At 43.1% G+C, this 27,919-nt stretch overlaps 2 protein-coding genes across 3 annotated transcripts in view; both read right to left on the bottom strand.

The window, feature by feature from the left end:
* Positions 1–336: 336 nt before the first annotated feature.
* mnta (MAX network transcriptional repressor a) lies at positions 337–23,011 on the bottom strand. Its single transcript, XM_017694882.2, has 6 exons — positions 22,723–23,011; positions 16,618–17,170; positions 16,220–16,261; positions 15,749–15,860; positions 3,937–4,129; positions 337–3,725 (listed from the first exon to the last, which is right to left on the bottom strand). The coding sequence occupies exons 1-6, from the start codon at positions 22,793–22,795 to the stop codon at positions 2,968–2,970; spliced, it is 1,731 nt and encodes a 576-aa protein (XP_017550371.2). The 5' UTR covers positions 22,796–23,011; the 3' UTR covers positions 337–2,967.
* A 2,825-nt stretch (positions 23,012–25,836) lies between these two features.
* Positions 25,837–27,919, bottom strand: part of mettl16 (methyltransferase like 16) — a 40,972-nt gene continuing 38,889 nt past the window's right edge. For both annotated transcript variants that reach the window (XM_017694883.2, XM_017694884.2), the window contains exons 9-10: positions 27,165–27,338; positions 25,837–26,610 (exon numbers count right to left, since the gene is read on the bottom strand). In XM_017694883.2, the coding sequence (XP_017550372.1) occupies positions 26,065–26,610; positions 27,165–27,338 (720 nt within the window). In that variant the 3' untranslated portion in view covers positions 25,837–26,064. The remainder of the gene's footprint in view (positions 26,611–27,164; positions 27,339–27,919) is intronic.

Raw genomic sequence — 27,919 nt, 5'->3', positions numbered from 1 at the left:
TTCTCGTTTGAATTTTCCCGTTCCACCTTAAACGGTACCTGAGGTGCCAGAATGTAACTGCTGCACCATTTAAGGTGGAACGGAAAATTCGAACAAGAAGCTAATGAAGGAGAAATTGACTTCAGCTTCGCTACTTTTTTAGTGTTTGACAGTTTCAGTTTCAAATTATCGACGCATGTCTTAATTCTCTCTCTGCAATAGATCCCTGGACTATTGTATTGTGAGATTTTTGCTGTATCGCCCACCCCTACACAGAAATATAACAAAGTGACTGAAAGCACATATATCACTGAGGACAAAACAAGAGGACAATATGATAGAAAGAACATGCTTATATATGTAACAATGTAGCAAGATTTTATTTATTGAACATTTGTTCTCTTTATTTTCGCTCTTCCTCTTCATTTATAACTTTTAACAAGATGGACAGTAAGATCTATGCAGCCCCAAATTTACAGGCTATTTACAATGTAAACTTTCTCCATAGGGAAAACACACTTTTTATATATATAATATCAATGTGGAAAGAGGTCTGAAAGGTTGCCCCATAGTATACAGTACTGTACATGGTCCCCAAACAACAATCATAAAATGAAATAAAATCAACTTTAGTCATCACTAAAACAAGAGCCATTCATCTTACATGCAAAATCAGACGTGTTTTCTCATTGGTGAACTGTATGTTCTAGTGTATGTAACACATGGAAATCAGATATTTCTGTGAAAATAAAGCAAGTTGTTAAAATCATCTCACATGCAAAGCATCCAAACAAATAAAGGGACTCTCTTGCTAGGTTAAGTGAATGCTTGGTTGTATTGGTATTGTAAACTTGGGTCGCTCTCAGTGGGGCATATGAGCTGTATCACAGTGCTAGAGGTTTAAATCTCAATGGACACACAGGCTGCGCTCTACCTGCAGGACTATGGAGCGGTCAGCGTGGTTCAGGAAAGACGGACATCTGTCTGAAGAAGTCCTGTTTTACTACAAAAAGTGTTGTACTTGGTCCTCCACCTTTATGTTGTTCTGCAATTACCTTATACTATGGAAGTCAATTCCTGTTAAGAGGAGAAAAAAAATTGCCTATGGTTTCGCCCCCTTCCGTCTGTTTCTGGTAGCAGTATGTCAAAAATTAGTATCTTGAAATAATGACTTTGCATCTCAAAATATTAACTTAGTATTTCCAAATAATAATTTCTTCCTCATTATATTATTGAGAACTTAATAATGTTCGCTAAACATTTGGCATCTCAAAAATACTGATGTGGTATTTCAAAATGACTTAACTTCTCAAAATATTGACATCATATCTTTTTTAAAGATTTTTTTATTTTGAGATATTACTTTGAAATAAGTTATTAAACCTCAATAAAGTAGGAAATTACTTTGGGATTTTAGGATAAGTTATCATTTTGACATAGCAAGCCATTTGTTTCTGATATGTAAGTCAATATTTTGAGAACATGTCATTATCCCAAGATACCGAGGGCAACTATAGGCGACTTTTTGAGTTGTAATGGGCTTCCATGTTGTACACACCACTTCTTTATTCCTATTGAACAACCGTCTTCCTGCAGCCTTAAGATATCATCACTGAAGTTTTGGATAATGTACTGCATCTCCTCAAATTTCCACCAAAGTACTACTAGACACAAACACACTATCAAATGCATACACTCTAATTATAAACTATATGAATCAAACTGTAGTTGACAAACAAGGTAGAATCACAACATACACACCTAACACACAACATCCTCACTGACACTCATCATGCAGAGACACCCGGTTTGCTCCTGCCATCATAATAAATTTGTTTATCAGCAATGATGAGATGAAGGCATTGAACGTGATATCTGAACAGATATAAAGTACATTCACTATAGAGATCAGAATCTTGTATCTTTTTTATATTTTAACCCCTCCACAGCACATTGATGGCTGTTATATTAGAACTGTTATCTCTTGTTTTATTGGATAAGCTGTGCTAGCTGGTTTCATGCGCCAGAGTAGAATTAACGCTGCAGGTAATGGCTGTTGTGTTGGATGCGAGTGCAGTTGTGTATTAAGGACAGCAGAGGGCGTCTGTGCAGCACTAAACAGGACTGCTGTGCCTACAGATACACTGTTAAAGGCACAAGCGAAGATTTCTCAAAGATGTCCCTCGGCCCAAAATGGACATATTACAATCACAGAGCAATAAAGCAGCCTCATCAGAGCCAGATCAAGAAGCACAACTCAAATGTTTATGTACTGGCCAAAAAAAAAAAAAAAAAACTTCTGCAGAGATATTCTTTCTGATATGGGAACATCCAAGCAGATCAATAATTAACCATGCACTTCAAGAGAGCACATGATACAAAGGCCTCAGGGCACTATAGTAACTTATTCCATCAATGTTTCCCAACAAAATGAAGACCACAAGAGTCTTTATTTTATATTTACGAATCAAATAATATGTGAAAGTAATCTGGGTAAACACCTTCGGAACCCTAGGAACAGGGTCTACATGAGCCGTGATCTGTGAGCTGATGAGAGTGAGGTACTTGGTGTACACAATGTCACAGAGCACTAATCATTGCGCCATTGATGCCTTAAGTCACATGACACAGCAGATTGCTAATATCCTCCTGTGACTGGTTAGCATACTATTCCCAATGATATACTCCACTACTACACACACGCACGCACACACTGAGCAGCACGAGAAAAATCTGGACATCATACTGTGATGTTATCCATACACAAGGATACAAAATATTTTTTTTCATATTTTGCTTTATATCATGACATAGCTATAGATAGTTAAAAATTTATATAGATTTTTTTGTTTGTTGTAGAGTCTTTATATATTTGTTTTCATTTGGAATGTACTGAATGCTCATCTGCTGTAATGCTGTATGTGACTGGTGAGGCCTACTAGTCCATCCATGCCTTCATCATGTGGGTGCCCATGTCAGGCTGCCACTTCAGGCCAGCTTCAGCGTGCTGACAGGGAAGGAGGGCATGGTCACCATAGTGACTGGGTTGAGGACGGTCTGGCCCACCAGCTGAGGGTGATGAGCGACAATCTGTGGCGTCTGTTTGGCCACCATGGCGGCGGCCTGTGGGCTAGGCTGGGGGGTTCCGTTCACCTGGCTGTGGGAGAGTGTGTGAGCGATGTGGCTGACCATGGTCGGCTGGGCAACAGTGACGGGCTGGGGGTAGAGCGCAGGCAGGTGCTGGCTCAGGTGAGCCACCGGGTGTACTGTGATATGGCCAATGGGCTGAGGTCCAGGGGCCAGTTGCTTGGGGCCCGTCTGGATGACATGGTTTACAGCCTGAATGACGGAGGCGTGCGAGGAGGCAGCAGCATGGGTGATAACTGTGGGCTGGAGGCTGGAAGTGCTCACGATGTGCGTGTGCGCCGAGGGCAGGCTCTGAGGAGCTACTACAGCTTGTGGCTGCTGAGGTGCCAAAGCGATCGGGCCATTAGGAGCCTGGGCTGGGGTGGGGGACAGGGAAGGAGCAGAGGGCTGAGAAGGGGCTGAGGCAAGGGCGGGGTGGGCTGCAGGAGAAGGTGGAGGGGGCTGGGAGGGCTTGGGTGGGATGGATATGTGTTGGGTCAGAGATGACACCAGCTGGGGCTTCCTTAGCTCTGGTTGAAGGGTGGGAGGCACTTTAGGTAAAGAGCCAGACGCAGTCATGCTCTCTTTCTCTATGTCCTCATCTATGTTATCTTCACCCTCTGGGAAGTTAAGAAATAAAGGAAAGAAAAGAGTCAGCACAGTAATAATGAACTCCACAACTCCAGTCCTGAACACAATGTTTGTATAGTTTAGTGTCTATTGTATTGCATGTACTGCTGTTGCCAAAATCTGGCCTGCTGCTGTCCCGTGTTAAATGGAGCTCAGTGTTTTGAAGGAATTGTATTTCATTTGACCTGATTTGAGCTTTACCTGAGGCTGTGGAGGTGGATGCCTGATCATCTTCAGGCTGAACAGTCTGACGCAGAACACGGTCGATCTCCATCACATCCATCCACTGGCTGAGCTCATTCTTCAGCTCGGCTAACCTCTGCTGCGTGGAGATTTTCTCGCGAGCTAAACGCTCCATCTCGTGCTCATACTCCTTCTCTTTCCTCTTCAGGGTCTGCAGAGAATAAGAAGGAGTCATGAGAAGCTTTCTCGTCACTCACGCTTACGCAGTTAGTCAGTTCTGCCGCACAAACTAAACCTACGATAAAAAGATTTCCGATGGAGTCTCTCCACTGAGAGTATAATTCAGTTCTAGGTTTCATTTGCATCCAAGATTCTGGCTCTCAACCTGGGCCTGTTTGAGAGGGTGTTAAGTGAGTTCCAGAAATGAGCAGATAGCTATATCTATTAAGCCCAATAAGACTCTTTGAACTGTATATAAAGGATATTTCATGGCTGGTTGAAGGAAAGATCGCTCAGTTCCAGAACATAAAACAGGTCACGGCACACCAGCATGAGGTTAATATGCCTAGGCAATTTGTGTACTATGTCTTATCCCCATTCCTTTTAGAACATTGCATCAGACCTTCCATAAATCTGAGATATAAACATTCACACTTCCATTAGGGCTGAAAGGGCTTTTATAGTTGAGCATAAGTCCTTCTCCTATAACTCCATTTATTCTATTCTGAGACAACAGACTGGCGGATTGTTTTCCTGAAACAGGGATATGATGCTGACTTGCCTTCTGTGGAATTTCAAAGATCTATGGCCTTGTGATGAGAATATATGCGTTTGTGTATGGGTTAAGGTGAGGGTTGGTGATTTTTCAACAGCCTCTGTGCATATGCAAAGTGCAGCTTCCTCCTGCAGGCTCCAGTCTTCTTACAAAGCCCTCCCATTCCTGGTTCTCACTACACACTCCAACACATTCTGGGAAGGGGGAGGCTCTGCTAGCTCCGCACGAGTAAACAGGCTCAGACTGGACTGGGGGCAGAGCTATTGGGAGGACAGCTGAACCAATCATAGGTGGACATCTGGGCAGAAAGCAGTGAGTCAGAGGCCCTCCCGGTATCCTAGCGCAGAAATGAGAAACCATGGCCCCACCTCCTCTCACATACAAGCACACAAGCACACGCCCTGCACGATTTCACAAACACGAGTCATAGTCACGCAGAGGGAGAGGGAGGAAAACAGAGAGAAAAAGAGAGAAATAAGAGATATTAGACACTGGGCTGCGCCTCAATGACCTAGTTCCACCCCCCCCCCCTTTAGTCAGCTGACGCAGGAGCAGCACACAGGCAATAAGGACACGCAGCTAAGGCCTTTAAGAGCTTTGAAACAGATGGATAAAGATTACGGTGGCTGTGCACACAGACAAATGTGGGTCCATAATATACACACAAGAGACGGATAATAAAACTAAAACACATACACACTGAAACATGAAAGCAAAGATGTTAACTTGGCTTCCATTCACTGAAACGACTGTTTTATAATCATGTTGTAAAGCAAAATCAAAACTGTTGAAATGTTTGTTTCTGGGTATCTGAAGTGGTCTCATTTTTAAATTAAGGCACTCCACAGTCTAATAATTAAAAATAGATAAATAAAATACATAAATAAATAACTATCATTACACGATAAGTCACAATATTAATTTATGACATGTATAGTATACAAGACAAGTATAAAGGTACCTTAAAACATACACACTAACAAAAACTATGCACCCAATGTTTTGTATTCAACATTTCACATATTGTGCTCCAAGAAGTTAAATAGGACTAATCTTTTCAAACAAACATACAGTTAGGTAGTGTTTTTGAAGTAGTACAATATCCACAATATGCTAAAAAAGTACAGTGTGACATATTACCTCTATCATGATAAATATTATCATATTTCCCAGCCCTAGCCAGATGTGATCTTATAATTAGAATACATACTTGGAGAGGACTTGTTCAACTTTTGGTGCTGGATTGTGAAATCCACTGCGAACAAGGGTTTGTTGTCTCTAAAACCCACAACAAAATCCCTCTAGTAGTTGTGCTTGTAATCAATACATCAAGCAAAACAGGCTAGCGCAGGTAATGTGTTTTCTGCACATGTGAAACACATCTACATCCTTGATTTGAGTTTTCTGGTGCTAACTTGTCACAACCATGGGCGAATGACAGGTTTAGACTTTTTACACTGTAGTCACAGCTATCAGTGGCCTTACTTCACATTTAATTAACAATACATTCTATATATTCTATAACACATTTGCAGAATACCTCAATGAACAGAATATCTAAGCCCAAAGATACCCTTATATCAGCACGGTATGATATGGTAACCCTCCAGCATGGAGCAAATGGCTATTAAGCTTCCACATATCGCACCTCACTCAAGCTGATTACAATGCTCATCCTCTCCCTCGCCACGTGCTCCAGAAGAGCATGGCCACAGCAAAACAACAACAGCATGACAGCCAGGCTTGTCATTTGATATGGCACTGGAGACAGAAAGGTTAAAAAAAAAAAAAAAAAAAAAAAGATGAGAAGGGACACATGTAGAGTCACGAGCAGCCATTTGACTTCTGCCTACCTCTTTCTGTGGTTAAAAATGGCCACTTTCACCAATCAACATGCAGCATTTCTTAGAGTAACACTAAGGGTCCCTCCCCCTTTCTCAACAAATTAGATGCTGTCAAGGCCTTTTGTTCTAACAAATAAGATACTGGGGTCCCCTGCCGTTGTCAAGGCAACAATCGTAAAACCGTACCGTTTCCCTGGCAACTAGATTCCTGGTATGGTAGATGAGAGCAGCATGCCTGAGAGGGAGTTCTGCTGGACTAAATGTGTACCTCGTGGGTTCTCCTTCCATGCACAGTTGCTAACCTTCAGCCATGTGAAGCCCCACTAACAGGCTGAATTAGAATCATCAGCAGCTTACACTTCACCAGGAAAGTGCGCATACTGTTGCATTTTGACAAGCATCCATTGCACAACTATCGCAAAAAACAATAGTACGTCATCCCTCACAAGAACATCAAGCTTAATTTCTTAAAAAAAAAAAATTCTTACTGCAGTTTGATAAGAAATTTTCATTGTAGGTGTTAAAAGGTTCCCTGTCGAGTTATCACAAGTGTTGTGCAATGAACTGAACAGAGGAAGCCTTTCAGCACCCAGGGGAATAAATTAACACCACTAATGGCACAAGAGGTTTTCTGTGAACTGAGAGTACCCCCATGTTTTCCTGAATACATTTCACAAGCTAGCAAACTTAAAACAAGGCAAATCAACACATTTGATATTCATACAAAACTCTTTATTTACTAGCCTTGAAATCTTCACATTAACCAGATCTCCTGAAGAACTTCCACATGAGACCAACTCTCTCAACAACCCCCTCTCAACCCTGGGAGGCAGGCGCATTCCTCCCCTACCATCTCCACCAGACCCCTCCTGCTGCTGGGCTGTGTTGCCAGCCCCTTCCTTTCTGAGCTGGCTGAGAGGAGTGCCGGGCCCAGCTCCGCTCCACAGCTGTGCATGCCTGCCACAATTATTCACCCGCAGGCCGAGCTGCTCTACAAACATCCAAACCCAGTGAACTCCAGAAGCCCTCCTCCTGCTCTGTATGGCTTAAGTGGGCTAAACTGTCTCTTGTCTGAATCTGTACAGGCTCAACCACTGCTTCTCTGTCAAAGTACAGCTCATTGTGGGAAGAGCAACATCTGGAGTGAGTTGCAGGAGATAAAATACGAAGAAATCGAAGATTAAAGTTAACAATATTCCTGCTCAAAACAGAGCCGATTGGCAAAGCCCACCTTTACAAAAGCAGCTTTTACAGACAAAACAGTCTGAGCTGCAAGCAAACAAGAAGGTTCTCCTTAAAGTGTTAGGCCAGGACAGGGAGAGTGACACTGATGATGGTTGTAAGTAAGTCTTTGCAGTGCTGTCTCTTCCTCTCACAAAAAGAACAAGCTCCACCTCCCCCCTCTGCTTTCCCATCTCCAGTTAAAGACTCTGAACCCGCCCGTGTGTGTGTGTGTGTGTGTAAGTGGAGCAGACCATGCTGATTAGGCCGTGTGGAGAAGGTAAACATGGCTTGGGCACCGTCACATGCAATGAGAGTGAGGAGCACATGGCCAGATCCTAGCGGGGCGCGGGGTGTGTGTGTGTGTCTGTGTGTGTGTGTGTGGGGGGGGGGGGGGGTGGTGGGGGGGTGGGGGGGGGGTGGTAACTGCTCACTGACTCAGCGCTACAAGGAAGGAGGGAAAGACAGCAAAAAAGAGCGCAAAAGAAAAAGAAAGACACGTTGCAGCCATGCTTCTTCTCATAAGCAAGACTGCAGAGACAGCGGTCACAAGACTCCAGTTTGAGCTGTTCTCTGAGCCACCTTATTCTCTACAGCTGGGAGAAAAAAAACTAGTATGCTGTCCAGTTGGACAAAGAGAAAAAAGGAAAAACAGGACACCGTAGACAAAGAAGAGGCAGCAAAAGACCTACTACCACAACAGGAGCCCAGTCAAATCAAAACTACTGAGCAAATTTAAGCCCATATTTTGAGCTAATATTTGAGTTAGGACTCCAATATTAGCTGTCTTGGACTTCATTTCCTCTGGGGACATTCTGATTAGAGCAGATTATATCCTTCAACACCCACAGACAGCACTATCCTCCGTCAAAAAAGCCCTCTGACTGCCATTATGACCCACTAAGAGCATAAGCTGGTGCAACAATATCTGTCTGGGTCAAGCTGAAAATGGCAGTTGAGGGTGCTGAAAAAATGAACCGATTTCATTCTTTTTTGCTTCTAGTAGGGCTTTTCGGAGCACACACCTGTTACTCGACTCAGCTGGATGGCCTCTGTTGCAGAGGCAGGCCCCCTGGGCCTTCTCGAAACGGGGTTACACAGGCTAGCTATGGGGATAGCCTGGGCCAGATGAGAGACTAGAGGGAATCCAGGACATGTGGACAGTTCAAAACAGTCTGCCTTTACTAACAGCCTAGATCAGAAAACGTTCAAATGAGGGGCTGTGGATTGACTATATTCATTTAAAGTACAGAATAATTTACAAGCAGTGCTTATTCTTATCATGAATTTAAATCATGCTAATATAAAATTAATTTAAATACTTAACAGCTGGTTTGGTGCTGTGAAGCCCTAAAGAAAGAACTATAGCTAGAGCTACTATATGGTCAATACAGACAAAATATCACTGGCGTTATAGAATACAATATGGCAAAACCTACATGACAGAGCTCAAGACACGAATTGCGTAATTTTTACAGAAGAAATTACAAAGTTTTCACTCAGCATGAATAACTGCAAACACTGACAGAACAGAACATAGCATGAGAGCCCTCATTTGCTGAACAGCATCTTTATTACCAGGAATGCTTATCTATGCCACATCGAAATGACATGTTTTATGACACGATCAAAAATAAACTTTAGAGACAAACCTGAAAGTGGCATGATCTACAGTGCAGCTTTAGTTGGAAATTTGTGTTCCTCTCCAACAGGATGGGCAATGTGCTTGGACAGCACTATCTGGCAGAACCCCCCCCAACTGTATGTATCCACTGAAGACATACCAACACCCCTCCTTCGCCCCCACACACACAAAGAGAGGAAACGCATAGATAAACACATCTGCCAACAGAGCAAATCCCTCACTTATTGGTTGTGTTTCCTGTGTTTTTAGGGGTATGTTTATTTTTTAACAAATGGAGATTAATGACTGTCAGGTAACACTAGTCATCTTGTCCAGAATCAGGACATCTTCCTACTGCCAGGTAAAAACTTTGCTTTTTTGCTTTGCCCTATCCTGTGACAAATACTCCAGCAATGCAACGTTTCAGGCATATCCTGTTTCCTTTGATGGGAGCTGGACCTCACAAAAAGAAGACCTGTATTTATTTTTGTTAATTCCCAATCTTGTATTTCTATATAAACGTGGCTCCTACCATCTTGCTGAAAAGAGTGAGGGGATTTTGTAACATGGCTCAATTACTGAGAGCACACTGCAAAAATTCAGAACTGAACAGAGGTTGACTCTACAACCGAATCGAGATGCAAATTGGTAGCTATCTACATCCCTATGGGGTGATTTATTTCACCCACATAGAATACACTGTTTGATTCCAGTGTAGAATTCAGGCTGCTAAGGCCAGTGTTTTCTCAATGAGGCCAAAGCTGATTTTCAAGTAAGATGCTGTCTAACTTTAGCTTTGCATTTTCTCCTTTCTCCAGTAGCTGACTCATTTTTGTAACATCTTCAAAAGGGAATTAGCATATTTGAGGTAGCAACACCGGTATCTGATTGTTGCGTCAGCACTCTCTCACCATTCGATCTAACGCTCTTTGACCATCATTACTGTACTTTACTTGTGAAACTTCGCAATTTCACACAGCTTGGCTAATCAACCATTCGAAGTAGGCTAACAAAAAGCTTTTTCCAGTACTGAGAGCTGCGCAGCAGACATCACATTTGTGATGATCAGTTTTAGGAATATAATGGATTATGTGAAACGGAACTAAAACTATTCCCGGTATCACACATTTTACAGCATAAAACCTAAATGTATTAAATTTACAGCACATATTGTCTCATGAACACAGTACTGAAAATAATCATGCATTTTATGGCAGCCCTACTACATAGTGTGTTATTTTTTGTGTTGGAAAACAGTGGATATCCAAAGACTTTTACTTTTCAACAATGCCTTGATAGATAGTGTAACAACGTGCACATATAATACCCATTATGCACTGTATCCTACGAGAATGGATGTGAATTGGTGAGTTGGTGAACATTGTTATCAAGCATTCTGTTCCCTTAAACAGTATTTAATATAAAGCTCCTGATTTCAGGTCAGGCGCTGGAGAGCCTACACAGAGACTGACCCAAAGGACTCTTACCCAAGAACATTATTGGCAGGTACAGGTATCTGCGGTTGCAGTTTTCTTTTCACTATGTGCTAGTAAACCTAATCTGTACTGTTCTCTAAGAGTCTAGTGACCCAGTGAGGATGACATTGTTCATTTCCCGGGTATCACACCATCTGCAAGCACCCATAGCATCTAGGGGTGAGTGAAATCATCATGATACATTTCTACACTATATCACATAGATATCTGCATTTCTATAACACTGCACCCTGCACGCCTCAAAAAAATAGATGTACTCCACTTGTAGAAAGTCAAATTAAAACAACACAATAACAAGGAGCTCAATGGATGTTATCCTATTTATGCCACTGTCCTATTTAGTTCTTCCTTTTACCAATGATTTGATTTTTTATTTCTTATTTACACTGGACAAAAATAAATATATATTTTTAAATGACTGCTTTTCCATTGTTAATGTAACACTACTACTTTGTTGCTGCAAATGTTCCAACTTATTTGCAAATCCTGTCATATGCATCGTTTACTGTGAAAATGTCTTCAAGTAATGCATGGTTGTCATTTTACCATACTGCCCAGCCCTGAGTCCATCAGTTCTCAGGAAATCACATGAGGAAAAACTCAGTTACAATGTATGTCATTGTGCTTTGCAGGATGTAACCACAGGGCAGAAATGTGTCATTATGCTTGGCAGGATGTAAGGCAGCAGCAGAGAGGCACTGCTTTACTAGCGGCCTGCAAGCAAGACCAGTTCTGCGGGTTTTACACTGTTACAAGGCCATAAAAGCAGTGGGAGGTTTCGCAGAGGCTGTCAGGCTAAGCTTCAGCGCGTGTGCTAGCAGACAGTGCGGCAGCTGGGGCAGTGTGCTGGGAGGGGGTGGGGGGGTGACGTCACGTGACTCAGGCTAGCCATGTGCTCTGTGCTCATGTGGCTGCAGAAAGCAGGCAGGAACAAGATGAGCTAGGGAGTGAGAACAACTGAGCGAGGGAGGGAGAGAGTGGAAGAGATAAAGAGGAAGGAGGGGCTCTACACTGGAAAAAAACAGCAACCGAGTACTCAACTGGAACTTCACTTCCATTTTAAAAGTCTTTACGACAACGGCATTTTCTGGCACCCCCCACTCCCCCCAATATTGAAGGCAGGAGACAAAATGTCAACTATAAAACTGAAGAGGAGGAATAAAAAACCGATGAGGGGGAGAGAAAAAAAATACACTGGTGGTGGTGAGAAGTGGGGGGGCCTCAGTCTGACTCAGCTAGTGAAGAAGCGAAACAAGGAAGTCTTGATTTTCTCACAAGCCTCGAGCCCTAGATCACACGCTACTGAGAGTACCAGAAATTCAGTTTATTTACTGCATGAGTGGGGGAGGAAGTAAACATCTCATATAACCTTGCAGAATGAGGGAGCCATAAAGATGAATAAACTGAAAAGTAATCCAAATTGGTAATCCCCTTATTCAATCCCTGCGAACAGCTTGCTGGAGAAATTTGCTCTCCGAGAGAGGGAAAGAGGGAGGTTGGAGGAAGGGAAAGAGGGAGGGAGGGAGGGGTAGAGAAGCAGAGCGCATGCAGGCACAGGCGTGTGGAGGTGAGGCCTCGCGTGTCTGAACCGCCCATGGCCCTGTCACCCACAGCACATGCTATTCAGCTCCTCCTGCAACCATGCCATGCTGCAACAACAGCAGCGACGCACGCACACAGAGCGCTACCCGCTAACAAGCCTCCCTCGTGACATGTTCCCTCTACACCAATCTGCTAGCAGAGACAGGGCCCATGCGAGGAAATGGCTCGAATGACTTCTCTCTTTCACCATCCTTTTCACCTCTACAGGAGTAAACAGCAGGTCTTTTCACTGCCTTGTTATAACAGGGTCAGTTCACAGAACAGAGTGAGGTGTCTCTAACGTGTCTCTCTAAGTGTCTCTAATATCTGTAACGAATGGTGGGGAAGATAAACAGACAGACAGAGAAAGAGAGAGAGAGAAAGAAAGACCAAACAGAGATAGAAACTCCTTTCATAAACAACTCTTTATCAGGATACTTTTACCTGTAATAATCAGGCTTTGAATCATTCACAAATGCAATCCTTAAACAGTACTTTACTGGGATGTGCACGTTCACACACGTCATAAAAATCCTGCTAAACAGGAGCTGACGCTCTGAGCATGAACACAACACCTCTTTCAATTCTTAATCATTAAAAACAAACAAAACTAAAAACTCTCATGACTAGTACTGCAGACATGTAATTCCACTAATCTAGACGTCATTTTATCTCTTTGTAATCAAGACTTCTGTTCACACATCAGCTTTCCTTGTTATTTCCTTGATATCGCAGGTACACCGCTGTGTCATCTTGATTTCACGCTTAAACTTGATTAATTATTGTTAAATTCATGGTTAAAGTGTTTATATGCAAAGGGCTAGGGGCAGAGAGAGCGAGCGTGAGCGAGAGAGAGAGAGAGAGAAGGAAAGACCAAAAAAAGCTGGGTCAGTCAACTATTAACAGGACAGAGAGTATAATCAAAGAGATCAGGTGGGGAGGAGGGAGGACGGCTCTAGTGACACAAGCTCTGTGCTGTCCACTGTCCACTTTAACCCAAGAGCTTGGAGTTCATTTAGTGCCAAAGGTTTCACATAAAATAAAATCCACAAGCAAAATATTGACAACCAAAATGTCCAAAATATGTTGCAAATGCAAATAATGAACAAAATATACAAGCATAACTTATAAAAGAAAAATCATAGAAATTAATTACTCATTGTGCCAGTTTTTACTTTTTTCTATTTGTTAACATAGGAAGCCTGTTTCATCTTCAGTTATTTAAGCAATTTAATCTTATTTTCAGCATGACTAGACTAGATAGCCCTACAGGACAATGGTAGGCTAGTTAGCACTAGCTCCAGCGAACACGTTCTATCACTTTACCTAGGTTGACACAGGACCCATAAACTTGCATAACATTAATAATTTAAAAGGAATACAATAAACATTGCTCATAACGTCAGATATGCCAGTGAAACACTGTACTCATAGCATTACTACAGTACAGTGTGCTGGGGGCATTTCCTCCCGAGTGGTTATGTGTTCAGTAGACCTATTACTCCAAATCAATTTACCAATAGAGTGCAGGTGAATGCCCTCTTGTAAGACCAATCCCCAGTTAAAAGAACGGAAAGTCAGAAGTAAGGGACTTTTGGCGATTCCAACAGCAAAAAATGTACCAGTAAAATCAGCAGATTAAAAAAAATAAAACCTGGCAAAAAGAGCAGTACATTTATATCAGAATCAGTGAAAATGAGTAGTAATCTTTTTGGAAAAGTTAAGTTTAATTTAACTCAATATTTTTATTTGTAGCATATTTTGACATTTAATATTTTGCTTGTGGATTTTATTAGTTTATTTGAAACTTTTAGCACAAAATTAACTCCTTACCACAAGCGAATGATTTGTGCCATCAACAGACACACTCCTCCTTTTTAATCTCTCCCTCTGAGTGGTGACAGGAAAATGACTCAAAACCCATTAAGCCTCCAAAACACACTGCAGGGGTGAACAAGCTAAAAAGTTTCTCAGCTTTCCTTTTCAATTGCTGCCTCTTCTTCTCTCTATAGCTACAACCTGATCAGCACATCAAAAGCAGGCCTAGAAACATTACGTGCCTAGCAGTGTCACAAATGGTCACCAATCCTGTATGATCACTGGGCCTCTTTGCTGATCTATGACTTCAGGTCAAACCATTCCATTGGCCTTTCTACACAGACACGGTTCAACACAGAGTCAGAGTCAACTCCTGAAACAGCTCGGCATGTTTTTTGTTCGGGGCCACAGCTAAGCTAAAGCTAGCTGGTTCTTCTCTCCCAGCTTAGCCGGTGAGATCCGAACACACAGTAAAGGTCTGATTTGACTAACTGATGCTCTGCCATCACAAGTTTAAACAAAACGTATGCTGATTGGTGTTGGAGTGGAGTCAAATATGTTCTGTGGTGTTTTAAGCTGTACACCACTGGGATAAGCTAATGCGAGCATACAGTGCCTCCCCACACAGCACAGGCTCGGTTCCAGCAAACAGATGCTTAAAAACCCCTTTTAGAGGATAAAGACTCTTATCTGAGAGCATACATTCCAATGTCTGGTGCTGAAGTGACAGAAATGTTAGTGACAGAAAACAGAATTGTTCTGTGGTGCTTTGAGCTTTACCCTGCTGTGCGAAGCGTAGGTAGCTGGCAACAGGGTCAACACACTGCAGCATAGTGCTCAAACAGCACCAGCGTAGAGGATACAGAATCTGAGAGCACTTTGAGAAACTGCTGCTGGAATGACAGCCAATCAGTGTTTCATGGTTTGTGGTGGATAATTAAATGTAACGCAGTGAGAATTGAGCGACTCTTTTGTGTAGTTTTCTTCAGTATTTCCTGGTTCTGACTGAACAGCACAGCAGACGGAAAAAGAAATCATAACTGGCCCCGTGATTCTGCACCAGCGCAGAACGACACAATAGGCCCGGAGAATAATTTGGTTCTACGTTGGAAAAAAAGAGGTCAAGCTGTCCAGTCATGATTCATTCTTGCCTGCAGTCTTTCCAACACATTATACAGAATAACTTGCATACCACATTTCTTTCAGAACCGGGGCACTTGCTGACAATTATTTATGACCAAGTGTATCATATGAACATTTTAGAGCACTTCCATTTAAAAAAAAAAAAAAAAAAAAAAAAAACAACAAAAACACACATACGACTTTTTTCCAGAATCAATTTTGTTGATGACTAGTCGTTCCAGCTCTAATCAGAACAGCAGTAGCTGAAAGCTGTAGTAACCCGCAAAAACATTTATGCCATGACCTGCCAAAGTACAGGATAGAGCAGACATTTAAGCCAAGTTTCTACCTGAATATATCTAAGGGCACTTCTCAACACACTGAGATTGGAGGTCTTCTTTTCGTCCACATTAGGGATGTTCTTCTTAAGTGTCTCAAAGCACTCCTTTAAGTGTGCACGTCTAAAAGGAGACAAAAGGATAATTCAATTAAATCACTTCGCTTTACATCAGATCTGTATAACATAAAGCTTTCCCTTTTTCTCTGTTCAGTACAAAAGTGCTGAACAGAAATGTGCAGACAAATGCTGAAGTGCAGAACAGTGAGAGAGTTAAGTCAGTACAAATGGTGCAGAAAAGTTTCTGATGTTTTTCACTGAGTTTGAGTAAATGTTCAACATAGTGGAAAACAAAATAACTTCACAGCAGCCCCAGAGCTCTACAGGCTTGTGTGTAATTTAAGCTTCCCCTCAGCAAAAGCTTAAGCAGCAAATCTCCATAATGTTATGAAAACAGAACCCAGGGACAGAGATTAAACTCACCTGTTTTTTTCAAGCTTGTTATGCACTTCCCGTGTGCCTGCCCTGGAAAAAAGACCACACATAAAAATGTCATTCCCAAACTGATTAACTGAACTACTAGAGCTACCACATTTCTTTAATAATCTTTGACATACATTTGATGCTTAAAGTTATTACTCTCCACATATTTATCACACACCTCTGAGTAATAACAATGACCTAAGCTCCGGTACCATCAGTCCATGTAGTCTCAGTGCTATTTAAAGTGCATAAACTGACCCCTTTCAGCAATCTTTGATATTTATCAACTAAATACGGAGCATAAATGCTGATTTTAGATCCTTACACCTTTTACACACTGTACATTAGAAAGGGTAACTATGTCATTATGATCACTTCAATTCACCCGTCTTCCTTACCCTCCAGGCCTTTTCTTGCTGTCCAGGCAGCGTGTGTCATCCAGGGGGCTGGCTCTGGCCATAGAGTTTGGCTGTGCTGGTTGAGGCAGTAGGGCATGCTGGGAGCTGGTGACAATGGATCCAGGGTAGGGCTGCAGCAGCTGAGGTGGTTTGGTGCTGCTGGACTGGGCCAGAGATGTGGGAGTGGCCTTAACCTGAGGGGGCATGATTGCACATTGGTGCAGTGCATGCTGGGTTGGAGGTGACTGGGCGGACTTTCGGGGAGGGGTGAGACGAGGGGCAGCTGGGGAGCTGACCGGCGTGGTTGGGGCTGCAGGTAGAGCTGTGGGGTTGGATGAGACGACAGGAATAGGAATGACTGTTATGGGAATAGAGGGAGCAGGATGGGGGGTAGGAGGTGGAGCAGGTGCAGGGGTGTGATGACGTTCTGGACTCGACTCCTTCGTCCAGGTCATGTGCTTGGCACGTGGAGAGTGAATGTTGCAGACAGCCTCCGCTCTCCGCTTCTCAGCCTCCTGTTCGAGGCGCAGCCTCTCACGAAGTTCGTTCTCCTCTGTGGAAAAGAGAGGAAAAACTGACTGACTTCTTATTACAGATACTGAATCAGTATCTGCCACGACAGTTCCTTATCAAACAAAGAGTTACAAACTTGTCTGTAAACGTAGAAAGTGTTGGAGCAACATATGCTGCCATCCAAGCAACGTCTTTTTCAGGGACGTCCCTGCTTATTTCAGCAAGACGACGCCAAGCCACATTCTGCACGTGTTACAACAGCGTGGCTTCGTAGTAAGAGTGCGGGTACTAGACTGGCCTGCCTGCAGTCCAGACCTGTCTCCCATTGAAATTTTTTTTCAAAAAATAAAAAAAAAAGTCTTTGTAGTGTATTCAATTGAATATAGGTTGAAAAGGATTTGCAAATCATCGTATTCTGTATTTATGTTTTCCACAATGTCCCAACTTCATTGGAATTGGGGTTGTACAAGAATGATCCCAAGCAATTCTACTGTGAGACACCTTTTTTAAACTGAAGAAAAAAGAAAACAGAACTCAGTCAGTTCCCTGAACTTATGCATCAGAATCAATACTGGATGATAAACAGTCATTGTACAGTTCAGTACATTACACGGTGGGAAAAATAAAAAATAAAAAAAGGGGGGGGGGGTCTTCAGCCAAAATGAGCGTAGAACTGTAACTTAGGCTGAGGTAAAATTTTAACATAAACAGCCAAGGTAAATCTGTTCGATAAGCAATGGAGGCTGCTTCTTCAGAGGAGCTAATGAGTTAATACTAACCGAGACAATGTTGGATGGCGATGAAAACCTGCCATCTTCTACATGGGCTCTTTTCCCCCCAGTGATCAGTGTGCCAACATGTTACTTTTGGCAGAGAAATGTATTTTCACTGTTTCTGGGCAATCAACTAAGTACGCTAGTTAGCAAAAACAAAACAAAAAGCTTAAAAATCTCTTTTTTTTTACAGTCATGTTAAAATAAAAAATTCAACATTTGTATATTGTATATTAAGGAACAAATTTCTGAATACTGTTTTCGGCATTTGAACACTGGCACCTTGAATGGTTAACCGATTGCTTGAGTACCCATGCACATTTCTTTAACTTACTTTTCAAGCTAACATCTGATTCAACTACGGCAACTGCATAGTCTTTTTTTAGATGAATTTAGACTAAGACAAATAAAGACCCTAATCACCAAAAGGCTGTGGTCCTCCAGGAGTTTCACACCCTTTACTGCAAGCTTACAGACAAATGCAAGTTTAAACTGGGAACTACTGCTATTTTTTCTGACTTCTTGTCAGCCATCACATATGATCCCAGGTGAACAGCTGTAGAAGATAAAGCCTCAAGAAAACACCTCAGTGTGACTACTGACCTCTCCTATCACATGATATCACCCTAAAGGAGGCTTATTAGGGGAAGACTGACGTCACTTAATAAGCCTGGGCGAACACTGGTGACACACACAGCCCAAATTACAACACCTAAAGAACAGAATTAGAAAAATGGTTGTGACCTTGAGTTCACACAGCTAAAGCACATCATGTACAGGCTGCAGTGTAAGGTTACTCTGGCTTAAAGGGAAATATGATGTTGATCCTACTACTCCCCGTCCTCCTAGTCCTCCAGGGCTTTTCCGACATCAATTTACAACACACAGACACCTTCACAGGTCCACCTGCTGGCCTTTATTAAGCACTGAGTTACTGAATAATGTAGTTTAAAGACCAGTTTGAAGACGAGCCACTACTGGTAAAGGTTCCATGTCGGCATTGCTTGCACACGTTAAAAAAAAGAAAAAAAAGAAAGCACAATAACCACCACAATTCATTCTGAAACTAAACGCTTTAATTCACACTTCACCTTCAATTCACAGATTTATATAAAATAGTCCTGCTTTTATCAGTTTTGCATTTTAACAGAAATGTAAAACAGACTGCCATCTAATTTGTAGTCTAACATTAGTCAAGCTGTATCACATCCAAATGTACCAGATGAAAATTACAGTCTGTACTGAACTGAATTAAAGTATTAGCTCACTATTGTAATGGTGGAACAGGGATTTAGAGAATTACTGTGGCCTTACTTTCTCAATTAAAACAGTTTTCTGCTATTTAATCCAAGCAATGCTGTATTGTCAAAGAACTGCTTCCGAAAGCCTGGGCACTTCTTCTTTATTGTGGGTTCTGTAATTCCCCTGTTAAGCCTCTTCCTTAACACTTAGCACAAAGATACACACTTGATCTACAGCATGCCTAAAAGAGCTCCTGAAGCAGATGAGGTCACAACGTCAGTAGCATGAAATCCAAACCACTATCAGATGTTCAATGACTGTGATGGGGAAAAGAAAACTACACAACATGAGTGGAGATCAGACAGGCAATAGTACAGCAGCAGGCAATGCTCTCATCTCCTTCAGAGCATGCCCAGAGCAAGCATGTGAGAAAACCTGACAGGCTTACTGCATGCTGAGCAGTACTGTGGGAATGTCTGTGTGTGTGTCTGTGTGCACAGTCACTAAGGGACAGTGCTATATCCATTGAGCAATCTGTTTAAATTACAGAGCTTGATAAACATTTACTGCACGCAGAAACAATGCAATAATGATTTTGTTCAGTGAAGCATATTTACTGCCATATCCTTCATTTAATTTCCCCCCTCGAGACCCACTTATTATGTTTATGTGGATTTATGCACCAAAACAGTCATAATTCACTTTATATACACCACAATCTCTCTTTTTCTCTACATTGTATTTTATTTCTGGGCTTTTAAAACCGATGTATGTAAACAACCACCATTCTGATTGGCAGCTCTGTTCTGTGCCTCATTTAAAAAGCAGTCTGAGCTAAATCATTCCTTATAACTTCAATGCCAGAGGGAAAAAACAGTAAATTTAAAACAGGCCATTTTTGCAGCTTAACTTCCACATAAGAATCACACAGACTCACAAGTGAATGGTATATTCTGAAAGCGCTTCCATACTGCATCAAAATCTTTTATTCAAGAAAGCAAAAGTAAACTCAGCTTGACATAATAGGCCCATAAGGGAGAACCCGACACTACTGCCTCAGTATGATGATGTTCATTTCCCATCAGGTTTCTTTTTCAGCTCCAAATAGAAGTGTAAAAGGGTCTACCGGGACTCGTGAGCCATGTGTTACGCTAGCCCAATATCCCACTATCGCAGTGTCCCAATGTGAGCCAATGACAGCACGGCAACCCACCAGGCAGCACACTGCTAGTCAAACAGCAAGATTCCTACTGAATGCATTGGATGCACAGGGCACACGGGGACGGCTGTCCAGTTACTATGGCAACACAATTATTAGAAAACACAAGACACAAAGGAGCAGAAACGTGACTATTCACGCAACTGGGTCAGACTATGACCTGTCTGCTAGGTCAAAAAACAAAGACATTAAACAATGTTCATATCCAGTACAGTTTAGCCTCTAAGCCTTTTCCACTGCCGAGTGCTAGACTTCGATCTAAACAGCACTGCTCACGCACCAACCCTGGAGCTGAAGAACTGGTAACTGCATTAAGACAAGGTTGTCTAAACTGGACAAAAGCAGGCGGTACATCTGATCATGATGGAAAGGTAAAAACAACATGCACAAACACATTACCACTTTTTCGTAAGCAGAGCGCAGATTTCTTTAAGGTCACTCAAAGAAGAAATAACCCACATGAGAAGGTTTAAAATACCAGGGCTTCCACAGCTGTGCCTGGGCCATAGTCTGTAATAATAACCATGTGACGTAAACATAAATGTCTTTCTTTTGTCCAAAGTATACCATAAAATAACAGATCCTGTAGATTGGGTGCAAAGGGCAACCACACACAGGAAATGACCACAAATCAGCAGGCCTTCATGGCACAATAAGTGCTGCCTCTACAATTTTTCTGAGAGCCACATGTGCTCTAGAATTCAGAAGTCAGCAGGATGTGAGACAGAAGAGAAGGCAGTTACAAAGCCTTAAAACCACTAATCTAAACTACTGTGCAGGTCATGAGGTTACTCAGAACCATTCCCTCTAAACACCACATGCTTTAACTTCAATATGATGCCTTGTAAGAAACCCGACACTGATGCAGTGAGAGGGCAGAGCCGTGTTTGTGTTAATACTTTAAGAGCGAGAGCCAGTAGTTCAGCTATGTTATAATGTGAGGTGACAGAAATTTATTCCGGATGAGAACGTCAGAGCAACAAATCCAACAAATGTACTCGAAATTAGAGCTGGACAATTTTGGGAAAATATCTAATTTTCCAAAAAGCGATTTTACTGAGTAATACTGCGACTCTGATTTAAGCTGTGATTAAGACCAGAAAATCCCTCTTTTCTTGCTTGATGCTTGAACCCTGCATGTAGTGTGCTAGATTACCAGGAAGGTGCGGTTGTGATGTCACATCACGTGTTGCTATGGTTGGCTCTGATTGGTCTAACTCCCCTACAGGCAGTTCACAAGCTCTGTGTTAACAGGCTAAATTTTTTGCAGTTTAAAACTTGAAAACTGCACCGTGTTAAACTTCCATTTCGATAGAAAGACAAATCTCTCAGGCCTACTCGAAAAGTAAATGGAAAGTATCCTTCAGTAACTTAAGACAGGACGCGAACAATTCTGCAGCTTTAAAAATACGACACCAGTAAACACGACGCCGGTGATCATTCTTTAAACAACTGCTGCAATGCGAGTTCATTACGTAAGCTGGGCATTTCGGTTAAAGCGCGCGGGAACGAGGCGGAGGTCAGCGCCCTACTTTCTCTGAGCTCGCGCTCTTCTCTCGCGACGTGCACGTGGCTAAAGGGGGACGGGCTTAGGCCACGCGCTCCGTAAAACAGGGCGGGGCTAGCGCCGACACGTCACCAGTAAGACTGCACTGAAACGCGGGAGGAAAACACGAGCCTGCCGCGCGCTGCAGGCGACACGGCGGAGAAGGCGAACAGTCAGAGTGACAGCGCCTCACGGCACCGCTGTCCGCTCGCTCTGACCGCCCGCCGGCCCGCCGCCTCCTGCTGAAGCGTGTAATACGACACCAGGGGCTCGTACTGTAAAAGCGCCAACTGCCCCCCGCGCGCGCACCGCAGTTGCCACCGCCCTTCAAGAGCTGCGCGCGCTCGATGAAAGCGAAACCGCGCGCTGCGCTAAGCGAGCGAAACAATAAACACACTTCAAAAGGAAACGGCCCAACGCGGCTGAAGTCGCGTCCCACGCGCGTACGCGTCAGAATTCCAGAACGCAGGAGTCCAAGTCACGAACAGGCGCAAAACTACACGACACCGCGCTGCAGCTACACGCCGGGTACACGCTGGCTGGGTCCTGCAACTCCTTCCAGCGCGTATTATGCCGCTTTAAACGCGGACGCTACACGACTCCCTTCTACAATTCGCGCGAACAGCAACAGCGAACTCGTGACACAGTATCGCTGCGCATTCCCTCCCTTTATAATCCTGAGCGCTCTTTAATCAGGACAGCACTGCATTTAGAACCGAGTCTCCCGGTTTAAGCGCTGCTTTACCCTCTTGCAGTAGTAAAGGTAGCCTTGCACACCCCCGCCCAGCCCCACAACCCCCTCTCTCTCTTACCACGTGCTCTCTGTTGTTGCTGGGCTTGCAATTCCAAAAACTTGGCTGCTTCTAAAAGCGTTTCGATACTCATGTCTGCTTTATTCTCCTCTTCCTTCCACCCAATTCCACGAGAAACTGAGGAACAGCTCGCGCTCTGGGGCAGTCTAAAACGACACTTCCGTCGGGACCCAACACCCCCGACTGCAGGGGGAGGGAACAGAAAGAAAGAGAAAAGGCAGCGGCGGCGGCTGTGGCTGTAACTCGATCCTCAGACGCAGAAACTCTTCCAAGCACGTAGATGTGTCGCGACAAGATGGCGGGCTGGAGCACCAGCAGGCTGCACGTCGCACGACTGCCCGCCCCTCTCGCTGACTCCTCCCCGCCCCTCTCACTGACACCTCCCCCTCATCTCAAACCACGGACGCGCTGAAGTGCGGTGTGTGTGATGTGGCTCAGAAAGGGCGAGCAAACAGGTCCATTTACTCGCTTACATGTCAAATATACCACAGAACTGTACTTTCCTGACTATTTTCAAACACCACAAGGCTACTTTTACTTCTACTCAGGCTAATCTGTGACAATAGTCTCTTTTTTTACAAGACAAGTTTTATTAACATACTGGTACTGTCCAGTTTATTTTAATTCTGTACTGCTTTTGATGTTCTGTTTATCACTATATTTTAGACCGAAAGTGCATCAAAAAGAAGCAAACATCAGCTCCTCCGCAGACGACAGACGCTGCAGATTGCTCTTATTCAGTTCTGTAAGTTACTCAGTAATCCAGTTTTTTTACCTGCTACTTGGCGCATTTATTTCTAACCGGCTCATTATTTTACAGAAACCATTTACAAAACCGTTCCCTTAAGATTTAGGCCACTCTACCCACCCGCATCGTTGGCGAATCCACTCCATATACTCCATATTTTCCAGCCAGATTCCTGAAACCCCGCCTCCGCTCATTAATAAAACATTAATAAAACATGAGCGTGGAGCAGCCAATAGGAGCAGGGAATGAGAAAGCATGGCGCGCACTCACATGGGTGGCACCTTGTGCGTTTGTTTTGCTCGTCGGCGCTGCCCCGTGGTGGTACTATATGAGGTTTATAGCTCGATTTGACCTAGTGGGAAAACAAATGACAGCTTTTCAGAACCAGACGGCTCAAACAAAGTCAAATTAGTCCAGATCAGAATCTGCGCGGGGGCACTGCTTATTAGGAGTGAAGCAAATAGAACCAAAGTAATATTTACTGAACATGTGTGTGCTGTACTTCAGGACTGACCCATTAATAATTCTGAATAAAGCCTCCAGTGATGTGGAGCCCTAAAGCAGAATATAGTTTCAAGAAAGAAGCCTTTACTGCCTGGTATAAATACAGTCTAAAAGTCTGGTTAAACACAAGGGCACTAGAAGGGTAAGACAACTAAACGCAGTCAGTTTGATGAACATCATCATCTAACCAAATCTCAAATGGACTCACTCAGCTGTCATTCTGAACAAAACTCTTACGTCTTAGAGTTTTTCTGCCATTATACAGGCACCAAGGGAATCGAGGGCTGAATCGTGGTTGTATCCATGGAAACTTGTGGCAAGGTCATGTATTGCAGGACAGCAGGATGTCTCTGAAGCAGGATTTGGGTTGTGGGGGCAGTTGAAGAGGATCTGGTGACACACTGGACTCCCTAGCAACAGTTCAGAAGAAGTATACATGTAATTCAGTGTTTATATTTCTCAGGCTGTGCTCCAGCAGAGGTTACGTGGCCATCTTTCTAGCCCATAGACTGATTTCAGTTGTTTGCAATGTCCCCACAGCCATACGTAACCTACCAGTAGTGCTGTATGATGGTAGCCTATACCATCTGTTCTGACCCTGACACTTGCACTTCAAATCCTCAGCCCATGTGTCTGCTCATACACACCTATATGTCAGGACACACACTAGTTCTTCCACACGGACAGTGCAAAGCCAAAACTGGGGTGCTGTTCATGCACGCACACACACACACACGCACACACACACGCACACACACACGCACACCATGCTCTACTCCCAGTCACATGATTCTCACATGTCCTGCAAAAGGGGAGCAAAGTCCCCTCTTAACCCAGAAGTAGCCCTGGAGGAAGCCAAGAACACAGTAGGAGATTTATCTCTAAGCTCCAGGACACTTCACGTGACCCACCACTCAGTCTGAAAAACCAGTCCCCGACTATCCCTTCCCTGATCGCTGTTGTCCACTCCAGCTCCACTTCTGTAAAGAACCCAAGCTTCCTGCAAAGAAAACAACAGAGGAATTCTAGGGAAATGAAATGCATAAACAGCCAACATCCTCCGCTTTTAGGAGGTCAGGTTTAGGTTCGTCAATTATTAATCTGTCTTCATGACTTCTGAGACTGCTTTGCTACTAATAAAGTCTGACATGCTTGCGTGAAAGCAAGAAACTGTCGCATTTCTTACTAAACGTCTTGCCAGTAGCACACCATATTTCAGAAAGTCCACATAAGAAATCTGTTAAAACAGAAAAGATCAAATTGACAAATTAAAGAACATGGGTTACATCAGCTTTCATCCATTAAACTTTGTAAAAAAGACGTGCGTAGACTCAGTACATCACATTACTGGATAATTATGAGAGGAGGTGGTTAACTATAAACTTACCAAAGATGACCACGAAAGCGAAAAGCAGGCGTAGACCTGACGTCAACAAAAGTGTACTAAAATCTGTTTTTTTGCAGGATAATATTTGAATTGTGTACTGGTGTAAGTGCTGACAGATATTTTGCTTAAAAAATATTGATAGACAGATGTTTACATTTGACCAACATTTTCAACTGATATTTGATGGCATCTTTGTTACACTCCAGAAAAGCACAATGTTTAGGTCACATTGGAGCACTGTGCTTAAATATCTTCATTTTACTGAACTCATAAACCTATATTATAGTATTACATTTCTCAGTAATGCTAATTCAGTTGAATTCAGTACCAATTTCTACATAAGAAATGATAAATGTCTATGTACATGAAAAATATTAGATATCAGTATTGGCGCATCCATAAACAAAGCCTTGCAACACTCGAATGAAAAATACAGAACAGAAGATATAATTAAAACATTTATTACAAAGGTAATTATGCAACAAACGTAATATATAATAAAGCCAAACAAAAATACTAAACAAAACAAATCTCACTGTTGCCTCTGCAACCATAAAGGTGTGAAAAGGGAAAAAAAAAAAAAAAAAACCCAAAACTTCTGTTTGGCTTACAGGTCAGAGGATAGTGCTCTGTTGAGAGGCAGTAGTTAACTGGATGCTGAGAAAAGAGAGCAGAGGAAGTGACTGCAGGGCTTGTGATTGTTTTAGTTTTGTACAGGTGTGGCTACCTGGCGGAAGAGAGAGTTCTTCAGGCATGTGCACAGCTGGTTCATCAGGTCTTTGTTTTGGCCCTCTACCCAGTGCATCTCCACCACCACATCACAGTCCTCTGTTTTCACATTCACCAGGCACTTAAAGAGGAACTGCTGGGCTGGGCTTGGAGGCCCCTGGGGGGCACTGCCCCCCTGCTCCTCCTCTTGTTTGCAGGGACTCTCTGTGCTGGGGGTCTCCATGGTAATGTCTGTTCCTCTCTCAGAACTTTGTTGTCCCTTGACTTCCTCTTCATTGCTGTGGGGCTCCAAATTGGCCCCTTCTGGTGCCTGCTGTGTGTTGCTGGTGTTTGGTGTGTCCGGAGCTGGGTTGGTCTCAGGCTCTGAATCGTGGTTGGTAGGGGGTGGAGCTCTGGGAAGCTCGCGGAGCTGACGGCCATGCTCACGACGCTTTTGCCGGCCGTGGATCCAGGTGTTCTCCACAGCTGTCAAGAAGATGCTCAGTTCTGACTCGCTGCAGGGCACACGCTTGTGCAACACCTGGAAATAAATAAAAACTGGTAATACAATACCTATCAGATCTTTGGAGAAGTGCTGCTCACCTGGAGACCACTAAGTGAGTTGACAGTTCTGAAGCCAGTTTTGTTTAAACTGAGGGTCAGATATTTAAATAAAAAATAAAAAAACCTAAGTGCGCTAAAATGCAGCAGGCTAATCAAGCATAAAGTCTGCCGTCAGGCTAAACTACTCCTCCATTAATACTGAGTGTTAATTTAAGTATTTATCAAATGAATCACTGAAAGACCACAATATAAAAAAATGACGTGTCACTTAAAAGTGTTACATTTTCAACTGCCAGTGTTTTTATTAGTATTAAACCCATTGTGGAGGAACAAACATGTGGTAACTGTTAGCTTAGTGCTAGCACAACACAAGAAATTAGCAACATCGCTGTGATGGTAATTTCATCAGCAAAAACCCCAACAAATGGACGAAATGTGTGGTGTGATCAGGTTTTGTTAAACTGTATGATTTATATTGTGATGTTTAATTAAACTCACATTACACTTCTTATAGCCTGGGTGTTTGTGTACCTTCAGGTCTGTAAGGATCTTCTCCAGCCAAGCAGTGACGCTCTCTGAAGGGGCTGAGTGTGTGGACCCGATGCTGGCAGCCTGGGTGTGTAGCTCTGCTGCAGTGGCCTCCGGCACAGTGAAGGTCAGCGGCTTACGAGTCTTTTCCAGCTTGCGCTTCTTACATGGAGGAGACTGAAAAACACAGAAAAATAATCATGTGATATGACACACACACACGTATATAATTGGATATTATATAATATCCATCCATTTTCTAAGCCGCTTCTCCGTCAGGGTCGCGGGGGGTGCTGGAGCCTATCCCAGCAGTCTTCGGGCGGAAGGCAGGATACACCCTGGACAGGTCGCCAGTCCATGGCAGGGCAGACAGAGAGACACAGACAGTCACTCACATGCTTAGCATGTCCAATTGGCCTGACTGCATGTCTTTGGACTGTGGGAGGAAACCGGAGAACCCAGAGGAAACCCACACAGACACAGGGAGAACATGCAAACTCCACACAGAGAGGACCCTGGTCACCCGGCCGGGGAATCAAACCCAGGCCCTCCTCGCTGTGAGGCGACAGCGCTATGGTAAATAACAGCTGCCACAAACTGGACATCAGTATACACCATGGCAAACAATTCACAACTTAACAATTTCTCTGCTAAAGCTGTCAATTAAGGGAAGACATTTATTCTAATTAATTGAAAAGCAACATTACTAGTCTCAAAACTGAATTTTAGTTAATAGTTTTAGCAGTAAATTATATGAC

The sequence above is a fragment of the Pygocentrus nattereri genome, chromosome 17 (genome assembly GCF_015220715.1).
Source record: "Pygocentrus nattereri isolate fPygNat1 chromosome 17, fPygNat1.pri, whole genome shotgun sequence".
In the NCBI taxonomy this organism is placed as follows: domain Eukaryota; kingdom Metazoa; phylum Chordata; class Actinopteri; order Characiformes; family Serrasalmidae; genus Pygocentrus; species Pygocentrus nattereri.
Note: the sequence above shows the minus strand (reverse complement) of the source record. Positions and strands in the feature narration are given on the sequence as shown.